Source organism: Heteronotia binoei, chromosome 1 (genome assembly GCF_032191835.1).
Source record: "Heteronotia binoei isolate CCM8104 ecotype False Entrance Well chromosome 1, APGP_CSIRO_Hbin_v1, whole genome shotgun sequence".
In the NCBI taxonomy this organism is placed as follows: domain Eukaryota; kingdom Metazoa; phylum Chordata; class Lepidosauria; order Squamata; family Gekkonidae; genus Heteronotia; species Heteronotia binoei.
Window position 1 is genome coordinate 267598536 of NC_083223.1, and position 23709 is coordinate 267622244.

The window sequence follows — 23709 nt, forward strand, 5'->3', positions numbered from 1 at the left end:
GCTTGAAAGTACCTTCTTGCTGGGGAGTTCTGCAGCTTCCTGACTGTCTTCAGGCCAAAGTCCTTGAACAACCCCACGATCTCCATCTGCAATGGAAACCCCAAAAAGCAGATTCACCCCAAATTGCTAGCAGAGGGAAAGTAATAACGCAGGCATCGGCTGCTTCCCCAACCACTCAAACGTCGCTCACGCCGGGCCGCCAAGAGAGCGACACCAAGAAAAGCAGCCGCACAGAAACAAACGGTGGTCAAACTGCTAAGGTTTTTCTATCCCGCTAAAATACTGCCTACAAAAATGCTTCCATACGCAAGCTTGTACATAAGAAATCAGTTCAAATAACGATGCGGTTGTTTAAGCTCAACAATCCCCATCACCCTCTATTGGCTTAAGATGCACCAAGGACCTTGGGGAGATGCTGATCCGATCGGATCTAATTTGTGATGGATCAGAAACAGCAACAAGCCAAGGTCACCGACCATGGGTGGGGAGGGGTGCAGTATTTCCATCTGGCCACAGAGACAAAGGTTGTGGTTCCGCCTGGTACCAACTTGTCTATCCCTTTATGTTTTTTTCTCGCAACTGTAATACTCGCAGTGTGGTAGATGAACAAAATAGGAGTCGATTGCGCCTTTAGGACCAACTTAGTTTTATTCAGAACGGAAGTTTTCGCGCGCTCTAAGCACACTCCATCAGACGAGGAATCAGGGGCAGTGAGCAGAGCCACACAGCTGGCAGGCAATGGCTCAGAGCGTAAAATGGTACAGATTTAAAGATCCAATGACAGAATAGCAAAATTAGCTGGTAGGCAGTGGTTTAGAATGTAAAATGGTACAAATATAAGATCCAGTGACAGAACTTCAGACCAACACGGCTGCCTACTTGGATCTAATGTGGTATGTGTTTTAACATGCGGTCTCATTTGGAATACTGTGTGCAATTCTGGTCACTGCACCTCAAAAAGGATATTATAGCATTGGAAAAAGTCCAGAAAAGGGCAACTAGAATGATTAAAGGGTTGGAACACTTTCCCTATGAAGAAAGGTTAAAACGCTTGGGGCTCTTTAGCTTGGAGAAACGTCGACTGCGGGGTGACATGATAGAGGTTTACAAGATTATGCATGGGATGGAGAAGATAGAGAAAGAAGTACTTTTCTCCCTTTCTCACAATACAAGAACTCATGGGCGTTCAATGAAATTGCTGAGCAGTCGGGTTAAAACGGATAAAAGGAAGTACTTCTTCACCCAAAGGGTGATTAACATGTGGAATTCACTGCCACAGGAGGTGGTGGCAGCTACAAGCATAGACAGCTTCAAGAGGGGGTTAGATAAAAATATGGAGCAGAGGTCCATCAGTGGCTATTAGCCACAGTGTGTGTGTGTGTATATATATGTAATTTTTTTTTTGGCCACTGTGTGACACAGATTGTTGGACTGGATGGGCCATTGGCCTGATCCAACATGGCTTCTCTTATGTTCTTATGACTGTTCAAAAATGTATATTGGCAGTACAACATGCCGGATTAAAGTTAGCGTGTTGGGGTCAAGAGTGTGCAATAAAAATCTGGAGGTGCCTCTCTCCCTACACTATACAGAGACCCAGCATTCTATCGATAATGAGGTATGTTGTCACATGAATCATCCAAGAATAATTACAGATATACGGAAGACCCTCCTTCGTGAGGAGTCATTCTGGATACCTAAATTAGACCCCATAACCTCTAGGGGGTCTCAATAATTGCAGACTTCTCTTGCTTCTTATAACATTGTTATAATGGTTCCTCTATAGTATAACAAACGTGGCAAATATCCTGTGGCTTATCGCTATGTATTGGTGGCTTTGTCTCTTTAACTGGTGCAACAGATGCATGTTCATTAATAAGAACATCAGGGAAGCCAAGTTGGATCAGGCGAATGGCCCATCCAGTCCAACACTCTGCGTCACACAGCGGCCAAAAAACCCAGGTGCCATCAAGAGGTCCATCGGTGGGGCCAGGACACTAGAAGCCCTCCCACTGTTGCCCCCCACCTCCCCACAAGCACCAAGAATACAGAGCATCACTTGCCCTGGACAGAGTTCCCTCTATGCCTTGTGGCTAAGAGCCACTAATGGACCTCTGCTCAATATGTTTATCCAGTCCCCTCTTGAAGCTGTCTCTGCTTGCAGTTCCCACCATCTCCTGTGGCAGTGAATTCCATGTGTTAATCATCCTTTTATTTATTCTAATCAGACTGCCCAGCTATTTCATGGAGTACCCACAAGTTCTTGTGCCCACAAGAAAGGGAGAAAAGTCCTTCTTTCTCTACCTTCTCTATCCCATGAATAACCTTGTAAATCTCTATTATGTCGCCCCTCAGTCATATTTTCTCCAGGCTAAAGAGCCCCAAGCACTTTAACCTTTCTTCATTAGGGAAAGTGAGACCGGTGGTTATTTATGTTCCTGTATGTGATGAGGATTCAAGAGCTTTTCTCCACTGAAGATGACCTGGGCTTGTTAGGGCTGTGGAACGCATGTAAACGGTGAGTTTTTGGAATGTTAGCTATGAAAGGAGAAGTGTTATCTACGAAAGGAGAAGCCATATTATCTATGGCTCTATTACGCATGTAGGTTTGGAGCTTGTAAAAATTTTGGCACAACCACTTACCCCTCTGAGGAAGGTGACTGAAATGGGCTGACCAGCAGCAAGCCGCACTGAAGGTGGATTTGGGACGTTCAAGATTTGGCACCATTTTAAAATATGAAAGGAGACATCACCCCAAGCACTTCCTTGAACTGGATTGGTATTGTGGGGAGGTGGGGGGCAACAGTGGGAGGCCTTCTAGTGTTCTGGCCCCACTGGTGGACCTCTTGATGGCACCTGGGTTTTTTGGCCACTGTGTGACACAGAGTGTTGGACTGGATGGGCCATAACCGATCCGGGGGGTGGGGGGGGTGGTGGTGGTTTGTAGCAGGAACTCCTTTGCATATTAGGCCACACACCCCTGATGTAGCCAATCCTCCTGGAGCTTACAGTAGGCCTTGTACACTCCATGAGGATTGGCTACATCAGGGGTGTGCGGCCTAATATGCAACCCACCATATGCAAAGGAGTTCCTGCTACAAAAAACCCCCCTGAAAATAACTATATCGATTAAATTAGGTGGACAAGAACATCACTAGGAAATACATGTCCTTTTGTTTTACCTAGACTTGCATCAACAGCAGTTAACAGGCAACTTTTATTGCCTTTTATTGCTATCCAGACCAAATGGTCTTCCAATTCATTACACTATTTCACCATCTGACCCTAACTTTGTATCAGTTTACACTCTTAACCCACCAACTACATGTATTTCAGCCCACTGTACCCTATCCCCTCGTCTGAAGAAGTGTGCATGCACAAACTTATGTTCTGAATAAAACTTTGCTGGTCTTAAAGGAGCCTCTTGACTCCTACTTTGTTATATTTGTACTTACACCAACCACATTGTTACCTAAACTGATTTCTTATGTATGAGCTACTGTACGGAATTATTTTTGTATACAATATATTAGTGCAGGGGCGGCCAACGGTAGCTCTCCAGATGTTTTCATTTTGCCTACAACTCCCATCAGCTCCAGCCAGCATGGCCAATGGCTGGGGCTGTTGGGAGTTGTAGGCAAAAAACATCTGGAGAGCTACCGTTGGCCACCCCTGTATTAGTGGAATAGAGAAATATTAGGAATTTGACCATGGTTTGTTATTGTGCTGCTGCTGAACGTCCAGGGGGTGGCTGGAGATCTCCTGAGATTACAACGGATCTCCAGCCACCAGTGATCAGACCGCCTAGAAAAAATGGATGCGCTGGAAGGTGAATTCTATGGCAATGAACCCCACTGAAGCCCCTGCCCCTCCCACAAACCCACCCTCCTCAGGCTCCACCCCCAAAACCACCGGGTTATTTCCCAGCTCAGAGCTGCCAACTCCTTGATGCTTTCCTCTCAATGCTTCATTCGAAGGACTTGACATTTTCATTTCAATTCACCACAGCCTCTCTGGGGACTCACAGTTCTTTGGCCCCAAACTGACTCTGACGGACTGCAGAAATATGCCTACTGAGGGGCACTGCAGAGGAGTAACAGTTGGTGTGAGTGGCGGCTGGCAGAACTCCCCTCTCATTGGTGGACTAATTCAAACTGTCAAAAGGAGTGGCAGTTAGGCAGTTGGAAAAAGCCATTAAGGCAGGCCTCATTTTAAGAACATAACCATAAGAACATAAGAGAAGCCATGTTGGATCAGGCCAATGGGCCATCCAGTCCAACACTCTGTGTCACACAGTGGCCATAAGAACATAAGAGAAGCCATGTTGGATCAGGCCAATGGCCCATCCAGTCCAACACTCTGTGTCACACAGTGGCCATAAGAACATAAGAGAAGCCATGTTGGATCAGGCCAATGGGCCATCCAGTCCAACACTCTGTGTCACACAGTGGCCATAATAACATAAGAGAAGCCATGTTGGATCAGGCCAATGGCCCATCCAGTCCAACAAATATATATATATATATATATTGGGCAGGAGCTCACAGGAGCGGAGCTCTGGAACCTCTACATTTTACTGTACTTTCTTCCCCCCTCACCCCCAACAATTGCTTCCGGGCGCCATTGTTCAAACTCCGTGAGAATTTTGCTGAACACTTAAGATTTGACAAACTTCCTAATGTTTTCCCCCACAAAAAATGGGAAAATAACCAAAACATATACAGCAGCTAGATGGAAATTGTCATCAGACAGCCAGTTTGGGGTAGTGGTTAAGTGTGCGGACTCTTATCCGGGAGAACTGGGTTTGATTCCCCACTCCTCCACTTGCACCTGTTGGAATGGCCTTGGGTCAGCCATAGCTCTGGCAGAGGTTGTCCTTGAAAGGGCAGCTGCTGTGAGAGCCCTCTCAGCCCCACCCCCCTCACAGGGTGTCTGTTGTGGGGGAGGAAGGTAAAGGAGATTGTGAGCCGCTCTGAGACTCTGAGTGGAGGGCTGAACATAAATCCAGTGTCGTCGTCATCATGCTGCTGTGGCCACGTAAGAGAAAATGATTTTAAAAGTATGATGGAAAGAAGGTGTGGAGAAATGCCATTTTAGCTAGGGTTATCTGGGAGTTGGCAGAAAGAAGCTGTCAAACTTGAAGCAGGCTTTGGCCTAGTCTCTTCCTCCTTCCCCCTCCCCTGCCTGGAACCAGCAATTCTGGGGGGGAGCCTCCTAGAGAGGTAGGAAGTCCTTCAGACCTGCAAGAGAGGTAAACTAGTTCCTGGGCAGGAATTGGATTTTATATAGGAGATTTTGGGCGGGAAGCTCTCAAGTAAAAAGTTGGCAGGCAGTTAGTTAAAGGTTGGCAGTTGTTCAGAAGGTATAGTCAGGCTTGCAACAATCTAAGTGAGGTGCCTTTCCTGCATGACATCCAGTTAGGGCAAGTATTATAACAGCGAGATGGAGCATTTCCCCCTCCCCTACTTTTCTTTTGTTTCTTCTGTTCATTTTTTTGAAATGCCTGTAAACAGTCGCTTTGGCCTGAAGCAGCTGAACAAAACTAAATTGTTCAGGGTGGTGAGAACCAGAGAGGATTGTGAGGAACTCCAAAGGGATCTGTTGAGGCTGGGTGAGTGGGCGTCAACGTGGCAGATGCGGTTCAATGTGGCCAAGTGCAAAGTAATGCACATTGGGGCCAAGAATCCCAGCTACAAATACAAGTTGATGGGGTGTGAACTGGCAGAGACTGACCAAGAGAGAGATCTTGGGGTCGTGGTAAATAACTCACTGAAAATGTCAAGACAGTGTGTGTTTGCAATAAAAAAGGCCAACGCCATGCTGGGAATTATTAGGAAGGGAATTGAAAACAAATCAGCCAATATCATAATGCCCCTGTATAAATCGATGGTGCGGTCTCATTTGGAGTACTGTGTGCAGTTCTGGTCGCCGCACCTCAAAAAGGATATTATAGCATTGGAGAAAGTCCAGAAAAGGGCAACTAGAATGATTAAAAGGCTGGAGCACTTTCCCTATGAAGAAAGGCTGAAACGCTTGGGACTCTTTAGCTTGGAGATATGTCGACTGCGGGGTGACATGATAGAGGTTTACAAGATAATGCATGGGATGGAGAAAGTAGAGAAAGAAGTACTTTTCTCCCTTTCTCACAATACAAGAACTCGTGGGCATTCGATGAAATTGCTGAGCAGACAGGTTAAAACGGATAAACGGAAGTACTTCTTCACCCAAAGGGTGATTAACATGTGGAATTCACTGCCACAGGAGGTGGTGGCGGCCACAAGCATAGCCACCTTCAAGAGGGGTTTAGATAAAAATATGGAGCAGAGGTCCATCAGTGGCTATTAGCCACAGTGTGTGTGTATGTATAAACATTTTTGCCACTGTGTGACACAGAGTGTTGGACTGGATGGGCCATTGGCCTGATCCAACATGGCTTCTCTTATGTTCTTAAAACAGGAGTCAAGGTTCACTTTTAAGACGAACCAAGTTTTATTCAGAGCGTAAAGCTTTCGTGTGCTAAAAACACACTTCTTCAGACGAGGGGGATCAGGTACCATCCTCTGAAGAAGTGTGTTTTTAGCACACGGAAGCTTTACGCTCTGAATAAAACTTGGTTGGTCTTAAGGGTGCACCCTTGACTCCTGCTTTGTAAATAGTGGTGCACTTTAAATAAATGTTGTTTTGTTATACTCTTGAGTCCCTCTGTGCCACATACTTCCCCCAACCGCTTGGAACTCTGGGAGTAGGTTGGGGAATCCCCTAGGGTGAAGTGGCACAGCATCTGGTTGCCAGCTCCCCAGGGGAGCCCCAAAGGTCCATAGGAAGCCTTGAGCAGGGCTCCTAGTGAGTCCAGAGAGAGGTTAGGAGGCTGCCCCGCCTGACTAGAGCCTTAGATGGGGACAGTTTCAGGTCAGTATTCCGGGAAGGGCTGGGCCGGGGCCAGCTAGCAGACGCAGAACCCGTCCACCACAGATGGTTTGATGATGAGAATTATAATTCAGGAAGCATTTTAAGGTAGATGCTGAGTTGATATAATTTAGTACACCTTCTGGTGATGTCAGGGGTATGTGGCATAGGCAAATGAGCTGTGCTAATGAGATCCAGCACCTCTTTTTCTACAAAACGACCCCTAGTTAGGGAACTAAAGACGAACTGGAGAGGAGAGCAGTGGTCTTTTGATGCTGCTCTCACAAAACAGAATCTAATTCAGAGGTTTCGAATATTATAAACTCTGGCGGGAGACTGAGCGAAGAACATTCTCCACATCTGTCAAACCCATAATCACATCCTGAGAAGGGCAACGGTGCCTATACAAAGCTTAGCGTCCAAAGGGAGGGAAAGACTGAAAGTCTGGCAGATCAGGTTTCGGCAGAAGGGTTTCGATGTGACAGAGAAAGGTCCTCAGAAGGTGTCAAAAGCCCAGGTTACCAGTCTGAACAGGCAGATAGTAACGATCAGACCTCATTTTGGGCAGGAGCTCACAGGAGCGGAACTCCAGAACCTCTAAATCGTACGGTGCTTTCTTTCTTAACCCCACCCCCAATACTTGCTTCTTGTTCAAACCCCCCTGTGAGAATTTTGCTAACCTCTGAGACTTTTCTAATATTTCCCCACACACACACAAAAAAAGGGAAAATAACCAAAACATATAAAGCAGACAGATGGAAATCTTCCCCATGCCACTGTGGCCACATTAAAAAAAAAAGAGGTAAAGGTAGTCCCCCGTGCAAGCACCGGTCGTTTCTGACTCTGGTGTGACGTCGCATCATGACATTTTCACAGTAGACTTTTTTTACTAGTTGGTTTGCCATTGCCTTCCCCAGCAAGCTGGGTACTCATTCTAAGGACCACGGAAGGCTGAGAACCTTGAGCCAACTACCTGAGCCCAGCTTCTGCCGGGATTGAACTCCGGTTGTGAGCAGAGCTTGGACTGCAATACTGCAGCTTACCAGTAACTTAAAAAAGTATATCGGATCAGCATCTACTTTATAAGGCTTACTTTATAAGCTCCTGTGAGCTCCTGCCCCTCGAAACCCTTCTGCCATTTTCATTATGACCATTATAATTCAGGAAGCCTTATAAAGTCGATGCTGATCTGATATAATTTAGTACACCTTCTGGTGATGTCAGGGGTGTCTGGCATATGCAAATGAGTGATGTTAATGAGCTCCAGCACCTCTTTTTCTCCAAAATGACCCTGGGTAACAACTGTGCCAAAAACGAAGGCCTAGTGCAGACACCTTGGTCTTACACCCACAGGGATGAAGCTTAGAGCACTCAAGTTTGTGTGAAATTGTGAAGTGAAAACATTAACCAGTCCAGCCATCAAAAATTAAATCAGTAACATCCGTGAAGCCTTTAGAGAAAGCTAAGTAACTTTAAGGGAAACACTACCGTGTGAAACCAGTTACCTCAGTAGCAGTTTTGTGTGCAGTTTTAACGGTGTCCATCTGTTAAATGCTAAACACCTATCTATGTATCAACCTCCTTCCCTGCCAGTTTGTGTTAATAAACCAAGTTTTAATCCTTCCCTATGCTACTGTGCCATTTTCGCCCAATGGTAAATTTTGAAAACAGAAGCCATGATGGATTTTAGTAGAGCGCTTGTTAAATCGGTCATGCCCGTGGCACCAGCATTTATTTTTCCTTCACACATGCCCCCATTTTGCTTAGATCTTGGCCACCTTTCCTGCCACCCCTCACAAAGCACTACACAGTCAAGAGCAGATACTTCTGTTGTCGCACTGCTTTCCACAGACAAACACAAAAAAGAAAAGGCACCACCTCTGTGATATCCGGGGGGAGGTTTCCGACAAAAATTTCCAATCCCTTTTTCTTCACGGGCCCTGAAAAAGGCGAGAAAAGGATGGGCCTGAAAATTCAGTCTGACTTTGGTCACAGTAAAATTTTGTAACAGCTCTTCAAAATTAAACATATGCATTTTTTAAGCTTGCTGCACCTACGGTCTTATTAAACAAGGGCATGCCAACTCCAGCTCTGCGCAATTTGCATTTTTGCCTTCAAAAAACATCCTTTACAATCTAACAATAATTAAGTACTGCATCAAGTCACAAGGTACTCACGGCAAACTCTTACAGGGTTTTCAAACTGAGCGGAAGTGGTTTTGCCCCTTCCTGCCTCTGAATAGCAACCTTGGACTTCCTGGGTGCTCCTTTCCAAGTACCAACCAGGGCTGATCTGAGATCTGATGAGATTGGGCTTGTCTGGCCTGTTCAGATTGGGGCAAGGCCTTGTTCCCAATTCTGGAGGTAGAAAGTGCCGCTAAGCTACAGTCACCTAATGGCAACCCTATAGAGCAGGGGTGGCCAAACTGTGGCTCGGGAACCACATGTGGCCCTTTCACACAGATTGTGTGGTTCTCAAAGCCCCCACCACCACCGCCGCGTCAGCCGGTCTGGAGAAGGCATTTGTCTCTTTAAATCACTTCTCCAAGCCAAGCCAACTGGCAGAGGGAGAGAGAGATGGAAAGAAAGCAACTTTAAATGCATTCTCCAAGTTAAAGTTGCTTTCTTTCCACCTCTCTCCCCCTCTCCCTCCTCCATCTGTTTTCCTTCCTTCCTTGCGGCTCTCAAACATCTGGTATTCATGACTTGCGGCTCTCAAACATATGATGCTGATTCGATGTGGCTCTTATGCTATGTAACTTTGATCATGCCCTGCTATAGAGATTTCAAGGCAAGAGACGCTTGGAGCAATGTTCCCTCTAAGCTGCAGCGTCTTGTGAGCAAAAATTCTACTTTGTGAGCTACTGGTGTTAAAGTCATGAGCTTACTGGCATTAAAGTTGTGAGCCACTGCATAAATTATCGCGCTCTGGGGCCATTTTTCCTGAGCTGAAACAAAAATGTGTGACCTGGAGGCTAAAAATCTGTGAGCTAGCTCACGCTAACTCAGCTTAGAGGGAATACTAGTTCGGAGGTAGTTTGCCATTGGCTGCCTCTACGTAGCAACTGCTAATCAGGGCTGACCCTGAACAGCTTTCAAGCTTTGACAAGACTACACTAATCTGAGTATTCAGGCGGCTTATGGCGTACTAGTTTATTTTAAAATAGCAAAGCAAGGGGGAACGTGTTTTCAGGATAACTTAACACACAATGAATCGATGTTAAGTGATCCTGTTTGGGGGGGCGGGGTCTACACACAACTGCTTGATATGCTAGATCAGCGGTGGCCAAACTGTGGCTTGGGAGTCACATGTGGCTCTTTCGCACACACACTGTGTGGCTCTCAAAGCCCCCACCGCCCCATTAGCTGGCTTGGAGAAGGCATTTGTCTCTTTAAACCACTTCTCCAAGCCAGGCCAGCCGGCAGCTTGGGAGAATGCATTTAAAGTTGCTTTCTTTCCACCTCACCCTCCTCCCTTTCCCATCTATTTGCCTTTCTTCCTTCCTTCCCTCCTTCCTACATCTGGTGTTCCTGTCTTGTGGCTCTCAAACATATGAGGTTTATTCTATGTGGCTCTTACGTTAAGCAAGTTTGACCATGCCTGGACTAGATAAATGGAACCTCCATAGGGAGAAGGGGTAGAACTGTGAAACAGTTAATGGAGGGAGGAGTCTCACTTTCATGTCCTCCTTGGGAATTTCCAGAGCCGCCTAGTTAGCCATTGTGGGGATGCTGTAAGATTAAATCCGGAATTTATTTTAAAAGTTTCTATGTGGCTTTTCCACCCCAATGGACTAACAGACATCCACTCTCTCTCACCTCACTCTACATCTGCCTTCCCATTTTACCCTCTCACTGGCCCTGTGATGGCAGGCAATAACTCTGCCAACAGTGAAAGAGAATGGCTGGCCTAAGGTCACCCAGTGATCTTCAATGCAGAGTGGTGATTCGAACCCAAGTCCCTTCCTCAGCCTTGGCCTAATACATAAGAACATAAGAGAAGCCATGTTGGATCAGGCCAATGGCCCATCCAGTCCAACACTCTGTGCCACACAGTGGCAAAAATTTTTATACATACACACACACTGTGGCTAATAGCCACTGATGGACCTCTGCTCCAAATTTTTATCTAAACCCCTCTTGAAGGTGGCTATGCTTGTGGCCGCCACCACCTCCTGTTGCAGTGAATTCCACATGTTAATCACCCTTTGGGTGAAGAAGTACTTCCTTTTATCCGTTTTAACCTGGCTGCTCAGCAATTTCATCGAATGCCCACGAGTTCTTGTATTGTGAGAAAGGGAGAAAAGTACTTCTTTCTCTACTTTCTCCATCCCATGCATTATCTTGTAAACCTCTAACATGTCACCCCGCAGTCTACGTTTCTCCAAGCTAAAGAGTCCCAAGCATTTCAACCTTTCTTCATAGGGAAAGTGTTCCAGCCCTTTAATCATTTAATTAATCATACTAGGCCCTTCCTCAGCCTTGGCCTTCATTGGAAAGGAACAAAGAAAAAACAGGGACGGGGAGAAAGACTAAAAAACCAGAAAACACCAGATATCTCCTTTGTATAATGAAAACAATGTGCTAATATCTCCGGCACATAAATACACAAAACACTAGTATTACTTATGAGAAAAATTCAAAATGTTGTAACACACACTGTTGCCAATAAATACAGCAGGAAGTATGGCCTCATCAGGAAGTATGCACCACTGAGTCATGAATATTATAGAGGCTGTAAGGCTCCAGAGAAAAGAAATATTTGAATACATATTTTTGAAGCTGACATAAGATTTAGAGAGCCTCAGAGTAAAGGCTTAAGTTATTCATATGTGCATCTCTTGACAAAGATACTAATCGAAACGGGAAATATAACGATCAAAAATTCCATTGAGAACATATTTTATGCACAGCTGGAGAATATATTTATATCACCTTTGCATATTGCACAAGTCTTTACAACATATTCCTTGGAAGCCTAGAACTGTAATGTAACTTAGTGGTTTGGTTTATGTTATTCTGGCTATTGTATGTATTGGCAACAGTGTGTGTCACAACATTTTGAATTTTTCTCATAAGTAATACTAGTGTTTTGCGTATTATTTATGTACTGGAGATATTAGTACATTGTTTTCATTATACAAGGGAGATATCTGGTGTTTTCTGGTTCTTCATTGGAAAGGGGCAGAGAAATGTGAAAACACTTTTAGCTTTTCCCAACTACGCATTACGGGAGAAAAGATTGGCACACCGCTGTACGGTCCCATCCTGTATTGTTTCAGCCCGACGGACATGGCTATGGGGAGGACAAAACCTGCCTTTCACCCATAACAGCCCAACAAGAGAAATCCTGAAGAGGAGGCATGAGCAGTAGAGCTGGGAAAGGGAAAGGAAAGGTCCCCTGTGCAAGCACCAGTCGTTTCCGACTCTGGGGTGACGTTGCTTTCACAACGTTTTCACGGCAGACTTTTTTTTTTTACAGGGTGGTTTGCCATTGCCTTCCCCAGTCATCTACACTTTCCCCCCAGCAAGCTGTGTACTCATTTTACCAACCTCGGAAGGATGGAAGGCTGAGTCAACCTCGAGCCGGCTACCTGAAAACCCAGCTTCCGCCGGGGATCGAACTCAGGTCGTGAGCAGAGCTTAGGACTGCAGTACTGCAGCTTTAACACTCTGCGCCATGGGGCTCTTCATTGTGTGGAGCTCCACACAATGAAGCTTCACACAAAAAACCCTAAGGCTTCCTTCCCCCATGATTCCCCCTCCTTCAGAATCCATTTTGTTTCTACAGACATACTTCCCTCCGCCTGTGACGAAAAATACATTTCAAAGCTGAAATTTCCCCCCCCCCCCTCGTGTTTCAAAAATGCAAATCCTGTATTTAAAATGTTTAAAAAGAAAAGAAATCAAACACCCCCACTGGCAGGCCTGTTTTCCAATCTGGGGCTCTCTCTGCCTGAATGAGGAAAGACCGTTCCCAGACAGGACACGGCTATAAATAATCAGACAATAGCTGGCTGACTTCTGACCCCAGAGAGAGGAAAACAGGCCGGCCACGAAGGATTGTGGCCTTTGCAGTCACATTGTGTAAAATTCTCAACAAAGGGGTGGAGAAAAGAAGAGATTGTTATAAATCCCAACTTTCCTGGAGCGGGTGCCAAATGCAACCACCCACGTTCCCCTTTACAATGCTCGCAGACAAAAATAAGACGACTCCTGCCCCAATCATACCAGCTACCGGGCATCGAACCCAGAATTTTCTTTTTGCGTAGGAGCCAACCCAAATTCCACCCCCCCCCCCCAAGCAGGCTTCCAAAGCACACGGAAGCCAAAACTGCCTATCCCTGCTGAATCCCTGGGATTCAGAGGTATACTATCTCTGAACATGGAGGTTCCACGTACCGAAAAACCAGTCAATTCTCCTTCCCAGACTACCTATCCTCCGTTCTCCATCCCAACTACCTATCCTCCGCTCTCCTTCCCAGACTACCTATCCTTCGTTCTCCTTCCCGGAGTACCTATCCTCCGTTCTCCTTCCCGGACTACCTATCCTCCATTCCCCTTCCCGGACTACCTATCCTCCGTTCCTCTTTCCGGACTACCTATCCTCCGTTCTCCTTCCCGGACTACCTATCCTCCGTTCTCCTTCCCAGACTACGTAGGCGAGTGGCCATCTCCACATTTTACAGCCAAGAAATCCACAAATTCATTCCGCCCCAACTTCCTTTAACCTGTTCTGAATTTAATGCCCATTGGGTGCCCTGAGTTCAAGCGTCACGAGGGGATTTTGGGAGGGGTACATTCTCTCTCTGACCACTTTTTGGAAACAAGGCAGAAGAATTTTGGGAAGGGGAGGGTAGAAAGTTAGGGACTGGCAATTAGCAATAGTCCTGGCTGATGAGATATTTATTCCGATCTAGGCTCAGGCATAGAACCACAGAGTTGGGAGGGACCTCCAGGGTCATCTAGTCCACCCCCTGCACAATGCAGGAAACTCACAAACACCTCCCCCTAAATTCACAGGATCCTCATTGCTGTCAGATGGCCATCTGGCCTCTATTTAAGAACCTCCAAGAAAGGAGAGCCCACTACCTCCCGAGGAAGCCTGTTCCACTGAGGAACTACTGTGAGAAAGTTCTTCCTAGTGCTGAGCCGGAAATTCTTCTGATTTAATTTCAACCCATTCGTTCTGGTCCTACCTTCCTAGACCACAGAGAACAATTCCACCTCATCCTCTAGACGACAGCCCTTCAAGTGCTTGAAGATGGTGAGCCTATCACCTCTCAGCCGCCTCCTCTCCAGGCTAAACATGCCCAACTCCTTCAACCTTTCCTCATAGGACTTAGTCTCCAGACCCCTCAACATCTTTGTTGCCCTCCTCTAGACCCATTCCAGCTTGTCTATATCCTTCTTAAAATGCGGTGCCCAAAACTGAAGACAGCTGTATTTTTGGGAGGGAAGGGGAATTTTTTAAAGGAATAGAGGATGAACGAACGGACAGGAAGGAGAGGGCACTGACTGCTGTCCCTTGGGCATTTCTGCTAGCATTGGAGCACTTCCACTCCAAAACCTAATCCGCTACAACACAGGCCTACTCATGCCAGAAAAGTCCTCCTAGGTTGGGGATGACACAGACCAGCTCCATACAATGGCTCCAACCAAGGAAACAGCTACCAAAACCAAAGAGGGCATTTCTTCTTGGAGAGCCAGTTTGGTGTAGTGGTTAAGTGTGCAGACTCTTATCTGGGAGAACCGGGTTTGATTCCCCACTCCACCACTTGCACCTGATGAGATGGCCTTGGGTCAGCCATAGCTCTGGCAGAGGTTGTCCATGAAAGGGCAGCTGCTGTAATAGCCCTCTCCAGCCCCACCCACCTCACAGGGTGTCTGTTGTGGGGGAGGAAGGTAAAGGAGATTGTGAGCCGCTCTGAGACTCTTTGGAGTGGAGGGCGGGATATAAATCCAATATCTTCTTCTTCATCTTCTTCTTCTCCTCCTCCTCCTCCAGTATTTTTGCATATTTTAGGTGCATGTGTGTGTATGCACCTGGAAGTCATGTTGACCTCAGGTGACTGACCCATCCTGGGAGCCCAGAGGATATTCAGAGAGTTGACTGAATAAACCCTGCCCCTGCCTCTCGACTGGGTATTTCAAGGACAATCTCCCATCCAAGTACTAACCACAGTCAACCTCGCTTCACTTCTAAGATCTGATGAGATTGGGATTGCCTGGGCTATCCAGGCCAGGTAGGAGGGCATCCTTAGAAAAGGCAGGAAGGATAGTATGAAAGAATCACCTCAGGGGGTAGCTTTGGCAGTTTCCCTGAGGGGATCACTGCATGAGGCAGCTGCCCTGAGGCTATTGCCTTGTTAGGCAGCTTCAGCAATTTCCCTGAGGAGATCGCCTCAGGAGACAGCTGCTCTGAGGGAATCACCTCAATAGGACGGCGGCTTCAGCGATTTCCCTGAGGGAATCGCCTCAGGAGGCATCTGTCTTGAGGGAATCACTTCAACATGAAGCAGCTTCACCAATTTCCCTGACGGAATTGCCTCAGGAGGTATCCGCCATAAGGCTTTCCCTACACTGACTGTTTTGTTGCCTTCACTTACTTCTGATCTTCCCTCAAATTGAGTCGGTTGGGGTTTGCTTGAATTCGGTGTCTGCACTCTGCACCTATCTATTCTGCCTACCAATGAGAAAACCCGGATAGTGTTGCGGGGCTGGTCTCTCCCGATTGGTCAGTTTCGCACTGGACAGGGTCCTGAAAACAGGAGATTCCTCCAGCTGAATTGTGCTATCGGTGCAAAAGCTCCATCATTGGTTAGGTTTTCTATCTATCTGTACAATTATTCTTTTTTTAAGAAGGAGGGTTCAGTTTAGCATTAGGAGAAAAAAAAAAAAACACTGGCGGAGAATGCTTCAGAAGCTTCCCTCCCCCCTCTCAATCTAAGGGCCGCTCACCGGCTCCTGCAGTCACAGATGTGCGAGAAAACTCCTAGCTGGAGTCGGCAAGGGAGGAGAGAGGCACAAGCCAGCAAGGCAAGAAGTCAGAGCAGCCAGCTCTGGCTGAAGAAGGAAAAATGCTTTCGCCTGTTACCTCACAAGTAACCTTGGAGGCCACTTGCAGGAACCTTGATAGGTGGAGCCCCAAGAAATGTTCAGTATGAAAAACACTTTGTATCCCTTTTTTTTTGTGTGCAAAAAATATCAGCCCCTTTTACAGTCATTTCCCGCCTTTTTTTGCAAAAGCAGGCCAGACATCTCCCATTCAAACAGCTGCTCTACTTCCTTACACTCATATATAGCCTTCAATATGGTGATGCACGGAGAGGGGGAGAGAAAATGTGTGTGGTACCTGAGCAATGCTAGCTAGCAAAGCACCCAGGATGGCCAAAATGCTAGTATGGAGCAGGGCTTCCCCTTCTCCCCAGCAAGAATGCACAGAAATGCAGTTCCGGCTGGCTTGGCATTGAGGTGTGGCCTAATATGCAAATGAGTTTCTGCTGGGCTTTTTTTTCAACCCCAAAAAAGCACTGTGTAAAACAATGGCATTGTCAGGGGTGTGGCCTAATATGAAAATGAGTTCCTTCTGGGCTTTTTTTACTCAAAAAAGCATTGTGTGAAACTGGTGCCGTCAGGGGCATGGTCTACTATGCAAATAAGTTCCAGCTGAGCTTTTTCTACATAAAAGCCCTGGGTGAAACAATGGTGCCATCAGGTGTGACCTAATATGTAAATAGGTTCCTGCTGAGCCTTTTCTACAAAAAAAGCCCTATGTGAAACAATGGTGCAATCAGGGTGTGTGGCCTAATATGCATATAAGTTCCTCCTGGGCTTTCCCACAAAAAACAGGGAGGCTGCTGTGCAACAGTGATCGTGGAGATTCATGAGGAGGGAGGGGGAGATGTCAATATACTGAAACCTGAGCTCCCCCCCCTCCCACAGCGTTATTTGGATATGAGATGACAGGCAAAGTGGAGAAAACAGATGAGATGGATCAGGCTTTTTAAATAATAGGCTACTGCTGCCACAGAGCAGGTTCCACAGCACCACACTTGCATCTGAAATGAGCCAGTATGGTGTAGTGGTTAAGTGCGTGGACTCTTATCTGGGAGAACCGGGTTTGATTCCCCACTCCTCCACTTGCACCTGCTGGAATGGCCTTGGGTCAGCCATAGCTCTGGCAGGGGTTGTCCTTGAAAGGGCAGCTGCTGTGAGAGCCTTCTCAGCCCCACCCACCTCACAGGGTGTCTGTTGTGGGGGGAGAAGATAAAGGTGATTATAAGCTACTCTGAGACTCTGATTCAGAGAGAAGGGCAGGGTATAAATCTGTGGTCTTCTTCTTCAAATCTTCTGAGTCAATTTAAAAGAAAACCATTCTCCCCCACCCCAAAACAAACTTGTCCAAAAGGAGACTCAAACCAAGAGCCTTGCAATTTAATAACACCGCATTCTAACCAACTCAGCTAAGTGGCCGTTCCCACCAACAGGTCAGACTTTCCCAGTCTCCGATTTCAAAAGACATGCTCAGTGCAAAACTGACCAATAAGGAGAGACCAACTGGCCTCCGGGGGGAGGAAAAGTTCCAAGGGAATGTGTAGGCTTTTAAATTAACTTTGGCTTGGAAACTAACTGAGGGGAGGAAATCAGCACAAAACGAGTTTGAGAAACCTCTAGGAAACAGCAGGCCAAAAGCAGGCTTAATGTTGGGGGGGGAGGGGGTAGGAGAATCAATGCAGAAAGGAAAAATGTGATTGCAGCATGCAGGGGAATGCAGAAGGGGCAGGGAACCCTGACAGTGATGCACAGTGAAAGCAAGGGGAAAGGACACGCAGAAGGGGCCTTCATCAATTCCTCAGTCCCAGCTCCACTGTGTTATCGTGTTTCATTAAAAGCCTTCACTGTGAAGGCATCATTTATCATAATTTGCCATCCATTCGGTGACTGATCAAATGGCCTTTCCCATACACATAGCCTGCCCAGCCCACTGGCCAATCAGAGATCTCCACTGGCCAATCAGAGGCCTTGCTGGGCAAAAGCCTTACCAGCCCTGCCCACTTTCTAAAAACATTCAGCGGGTGCCAGGAAAGGTGTTGGCAGGCACCATAGCACCCAGGGAATCCCTAGCATAAATTTACCGATATGACATTCACCCTGTTCTTTTGCTCTCATAGGGTGAAAAATAGTGGGTTCCGATGATAGAGTGATTCCACCATAGCTCTTTTATTAGCAGAAACCCAACTGAAAACATGTGGCTAGCTGCAACTATATACACAGAAACTCCACCCAAAACACATCTCCAGCAATAAACAACCCAATAGAAAAACAGGCGCTCAGAACCCTCATTTGCATGGGCTTCATTCAAATGGATATTACTCAACTGGCTGGCTCAGCAAGGGTGGCCAATCTGAATGCAGCTGCAAGGAGCCTCTCAAACAATGGGCTTCATTCAAATGGGTATTACCTGACTGGCTGGCTCAGCAAGGGCGGCCAATCTGAATGCAGCTGCACAGAGCCTCTCAAACCATGCTTCATTCAAATGGATATTACCCGACTGGCTGGCTTAGCAAGGGCGGCCAATCTGAATGCAGCTGCACGGAGCCTTTCAAACAACGTGCTTCATTCAAACGGATATTACCCGATTGGCTGGCTCAGCAAGGGCGGCCAATCTGAATACAGCTGCAAGGAGCCTCTCAAACCATGGGCTTCATTCAAATGGATATTACCTGATTGGCTGGCTCAGCAAGGGCGGGCAATCTGAATGCAGCTGCACGGAGCCTCTCAAAGAACGGGCTTCATTCAATTGGATATTACCTGATTGGCTGGCTCAGTAAGGGCAGTCAATCTGAATGCAGCTGCACAGAGCCTCTCACTGGAAGCTCCCAGTACACTCCATAAGGCCACCAAGGTGGCTAATGAATTATAACAGAGAAATTAAAAGATTTTAAACGCAGTATTAGCTTACCAGGAAGTCGGACTGGATCACATCGAAGAAGCTTCTTGTTCGGCCTGGAAGCATTCTTCTCACCACTGTGTACAGACCTGCAAATTATTGGGACGGGGGAGACACACTTGTTGGGGTCAATTCATTTTTATTACAGCGTGAAGGGACTGAAGAAACCTTACCCACGTAACTGTCATCAACTGTAAATGGATTTGTGGATTACGTGCGCCGAGGAACAAAAATCATATTTCTAAGAGTCCCACAGAATAAACATCAGATGTTTGAGGGGAGGGGAGGGGAGGGAAGGGAGGGGAAGGGAAAGGGGAGGGAAAGGGGAGGGAAAGGGGGAGGGGGAGGGGGAGGGAAAGGGAGAGGGGGAGGGGGAGGGGGAGGGAGAGGGAAAGGGAAAGGGAAGGAGCACTGTTAAAAGCAATTTTAACTTGAAAAGCATTCTCCAAGCCTCTGGCTGCCTTGGAGAAGTGATTGAAAGAGAGAAATGCCCTCTTCAAGCAGCCCAATGGGAAAATGGGGGCTTGGAGAGCCACACCATATGTGTGAAAGAGCCACATGTGGCTCCCGAGCCTCAGTCTGGCCACCCCGATTTATAAGCTTTCTTTTAAAAACAATTATCATGTCTCTAGCTTATTTCCTTGAAGAGATATACGGAGAAAAGCAAACCTCCGCAACAAAATGAGATAGACTCTTTCTTTTAAAAAATGAAAGTTCAGAACTCAAACACCTTGACGCATATTTTGGCATGATGCTATTGCAATATAGCACTATTTAACGCTACAGCAATATAACACCACTAAACTGCCAATTTAGAAAAGCCTACCTGAGAAAACAGCTTCTGCCTCTGTGTTATACTATCAGCTGCAGCAGAGAAACTACACGAGGCATCCTGGGAGCTTCCAATGAAGACCCTTTGTTGTTATTGATTTCACCGTTTGTATAAATAGGGAGTTGTCCAAAAAGACCGCCACAACCACATTTAACTTTAAAAGGGGTAAATACACTGAGATGAGGAGGCATGTGAGGAAGAAACTGAAAGGAAAGGTACATACGGTCAAAACCCTTGAGAAAGCTTGGACGCTATTTAAAACTATAATCCTAGAAGCTCAGATAAAATACATACCACAAGTTAGGAAAGGCACAAACAGGCATAAGAAAAGGCCTGCGTGGTTAACAAATAAAGTAATGGAAGCTGTAAAAGGTAAGAAGGACTCCTTTAAGCGGTGGAAAACCAGTCCAAGTGAGATTAGTAAAAGGGAACACAGGCTGTGGCAAATCAAATGCAAGACTGTGATCAGGCAGGCAAAAAGGGACTATGAGGAGCATATTGCAAAAAACATAAAGACCAACAATAAAACTTTCTTCAAATATATTAGAAGTAGGAAACCAGCCAGGGAGGCAGTGGGGCCCTTGGATGACCATGGGGTAAAAGGATTACTGAAGGAGGATAGGGAAATGGCTGAAAAGCTAAATGAATTTTTTGCCTCCGTCTTCACTGTAGAAGACGAGAACTTTTTGCCCGCCCCAGAACCACTAATTTTGGAAGGGGTGTTGAAAGACCTGAGTCAGATTGAGGTGACAAATGAGGAGGTCCTACAACTGATAGACAAATTAAAAACTAATAAGTCACCGGGTCCGGATGGCATACATCCGAGAGTTCTGAAGGAACTCAAAGTTGAACTTGTGGATCTTCTAACAAAAATCTGTAATCTTTCATTGAAATCTGCCTCCATTCCTGAGGACTGGAAGGTAGCAAATGTCACCCCCATCTTTAAAAAAGGTTCCAGAGGAGATCCGGGAAACTACAGGCCAGTCAGTCTGACTTCAATACCGGGAAAGTTGGTAGAAACCATTATCAAGGACAGAATGAGTAGGCACATTGATGAACACGGGTTATTGAGGAAGACTCAGCATGGGTTCTGTAAGGGAAGATCTTGCCTCACTAACCTGTTGCATTTCTTTGAGGGGGTGAACAAACATGTGGACAAAGGAGACCCGATAGATGTTGTTTACCTTGACTTCCAGAAAGCTTTTGATAAAGTTCCTCATCAAAGGCTCCTTAGAAAGCTTGAGAATCATGGAGTAAAAGGACAGGTCCTCTTGTGGATCAAAAACTGGCTGAGTAATAGGAAGCAGAGAGTGAGTATAAATGGGCAGTCTTCGCAGTGGAGGACGGTAAGCAGTGGGGTGCCGCAGGGCTCGGTACTGGGTCCCATGCTTTTTAACTTGTTCATAAATGATTTAGAGTTGGGAGTGAGCAGTGAAGTGGCCAAATTTGCGGATGACACTAAATTGTTCAGGGTGGTGAGAACCAGAGAGGATTGTGAGGAACTCCAAAGGGATCTGTTGAGGCTGGGTGAGTGGGCGTCAACGTGGCAGATGCGGTTCAATGTGGCCAAGTGCAAAGTAATGCACATTGGGGCTAAGAATCCCAGCTACAAATACAAGTTGATGGGGTGTGAACTGGCAGAGACTGATCAAGAGAGAGATCTTGGGGTCATGATAGATAACTCACTGAAAGTGTCAAGACAGTGTGCGTTTGCAATAAAAAAGGCCAATGCCATGCTGGGAATTATTAGGAAGGGAATTGAAAACAAATCAGCCAGTATCATAATGCCCCTGTATAAATCGATGGTGCGGTCTCATTTGGAGTACTGTGTGCAGTTTTGGTCGCCGCACCTCAAAAAGGATATTATAGCTTTAGAGAAGGTGCAGAGAAGGGCAACTAGAATGATTAAAGGGCTGGAGCACTTTCCCTATGAAGAAAGGTTGAAACGCTTGGGACTCTTTAGCTTGGAGAAACGTCGACTGCGGGGTGACATGATAGAGGTTTACAAGATAATGCATGGAATGGAGAAAGTAGAGAAAGAAGTACTTTTCTCCCTTTCTCACAATACAAGAACTCGTGGGCATTCGATGAAATTGCTGAGCAGACAGGTTAAGACGGATAAAAGGAAGTACTTCTTCACCCAAAGGGTGATTAACATGTGGAATTCACTGCCACAGGAGGTGGTGGCGGCCACAAGTATAGCCACCTTCAAGAGGGGTTTAGATAAAAATATGGAGCACAGGTCCATCAGTGGCTATTAGCCACAGTGTATGGAGCACAGGTCCATCAGTGGCTATTAGCCACAGTGTATGGAGCACAGGTCCATCAGTGGCTATTAGCCACAGTGTATGTGTGTATATAACATTTTTTGCCACTGTGTGACACAGAGTGTTGGACTTGATGGGCCGTTGGCCTGATCCAACATGGCTTCTCTTATGTTCTTATGTTCTTAAGACATCCTCCATGTGGAAAACACTCATGTTTATTTAGGGAAAGGGCAGTGGAATTCCCACTTTATGACATACTGAAAATCATTTCCGAAAGGAGAATCCTGCTGGATCAGACCAGAATTCCGCCCAGTCCGGCATCCTGTTTCAAGTGGAAGGAAAGGAAAGGAAGGAAAAGTCCACTGTGCAAGCACCAGTCGTTTCCGACTCTGGGGTGATGTTGCTTTCACAACGTTTTCAAAGCAGATTTTTTACGGGGTGGTTTGCCATTGCTTCCCCAGTCATCTATGCTTTCCCTCCAGCAAGCTGGGGACTCATTTTAATGACCTCAGAAGGATGGAAGGCTGAGTCAACCTCGAGCCGGGTATCTGAAAACCCACCTTCCGCTGGGATAGAACTCAGGTCGTGAGCGGAGCTTAGGACTGCAGTACTGCAGACTTAACACTCTGCACCACGGGGCTCTTTTGGAAGGCCATGGCAAACTGACAAATTACAGCATGGAGGCCAAGGTTGACAAAGAAACTTCCCCCCGCCTCCCAAAATACTAGAATTTGAGGGCATCCAATGAAGCTGTTGGGCAGTTGGATTACAACAAAGGAAGCACCACTTTACACAGAGAGGAATTAAAATGCAGAACTCACTGCCAGAGGAGGTAGTGATGGCCACAGGATTAAACAGCTTGAAAAGGGGATTTGATAGATTCATGGAGGTCTATCAGCGGCTACTAGCTGTGGTGACTGAGGGGAACCTCCGCATTCAGAGGCACTAAGCCCAGAGCCAGGAGGCAACATCAGGGGAAGGCCTCTCTTCCCTGCTGCTGGCTGCCCAGAGGAACCAGTTGACTATCTGGGAGACAGGATGCTGGCCTAGGTGGACTACTGGTCTGATGCAGCAGGGCTCTTCTGATGTTCTTATGAGGGGAAGGCCTCGGCCTCTCTGCCCTGTTGTTGGCCCTCCAGAGGAACTGGTTGAGGCCACTGTGTGAGGCAGGATGCTGGACTAGATGAACCCTCAGTGGTCTGATCCAGCAGGGCTCTTCTGATGTTCTTATGAGGGGAAGGCCTCAGCCTCTCTGCCCTGTTGTTGGCCCTCCAGAGGAACTGGTTGAGGCCACTGTGTGAGGCAGGATGCTGGACTAGATGGACCCTCACTGGTCTGAACCAGCAGGGCTCTTCTGATGTTCTTATGAGGGGAAGGCCTCAGCCTCTCTGCCCTGTTGTTGGCCCTCCAGAGGAACCGGTTGAGGCCACTGTGTGAGGCAGGATGCTGGACTAGATGGAGCCTCACTGGCCTGATCCAGCAGGGCTCTTCTGATGTTCTTATGAGGGGAAGGCCTCGGCCTCTCTGCCCTGTTGCTGGCCCTCCAGAGGAACCAGTTGAGGCCACTGTGTGAGACAGGAGGCTGGACTAGATGGACCCTCACTAGTCTGATCCAGCAGGGCTCTTCTGACGTTCTTATGAGGGGAAGGCCTCGGCCTCTCTGCCCTGTTGTTGGCCCTCCAGAGGAACTGGTTGAGGCCACTGTGTGAGACAGGAGGCTGGACTAGATGGACCCTCACTGGTCTGATCCAG

At 46.8% G+C, this 23709-nt stretch overlaps 1 protein-coding gene across 1 annotated transcript in view; it reads right to left on the reverse strand.

Annotated features, from left to right (window-relative positions):
- TDRD10 (tudor domain containing 10) overlaps nt 1–23709 on the reverse strand; it is a 66748-nt gene that overhangs the window by 39259 nt on the left and 3780 nt on the right. Inside the window, exons 3-4 of the mRNA XM_060255450.1 lie at nt 18871–18947; nt 13–86 (exon numbers count right to left, since the gene is read on the reverse strand). Of these exons, the coding sequence (XP_060111433.1) occupies nt 13–86; nt 18871–18924 (128 nt within the window). The 5' untranslated portion in view covers nt 18925–18947. The remainder of the gene's footprint in view (nt 1–12; nt 87–18870; nt 18948–23709) is intronic.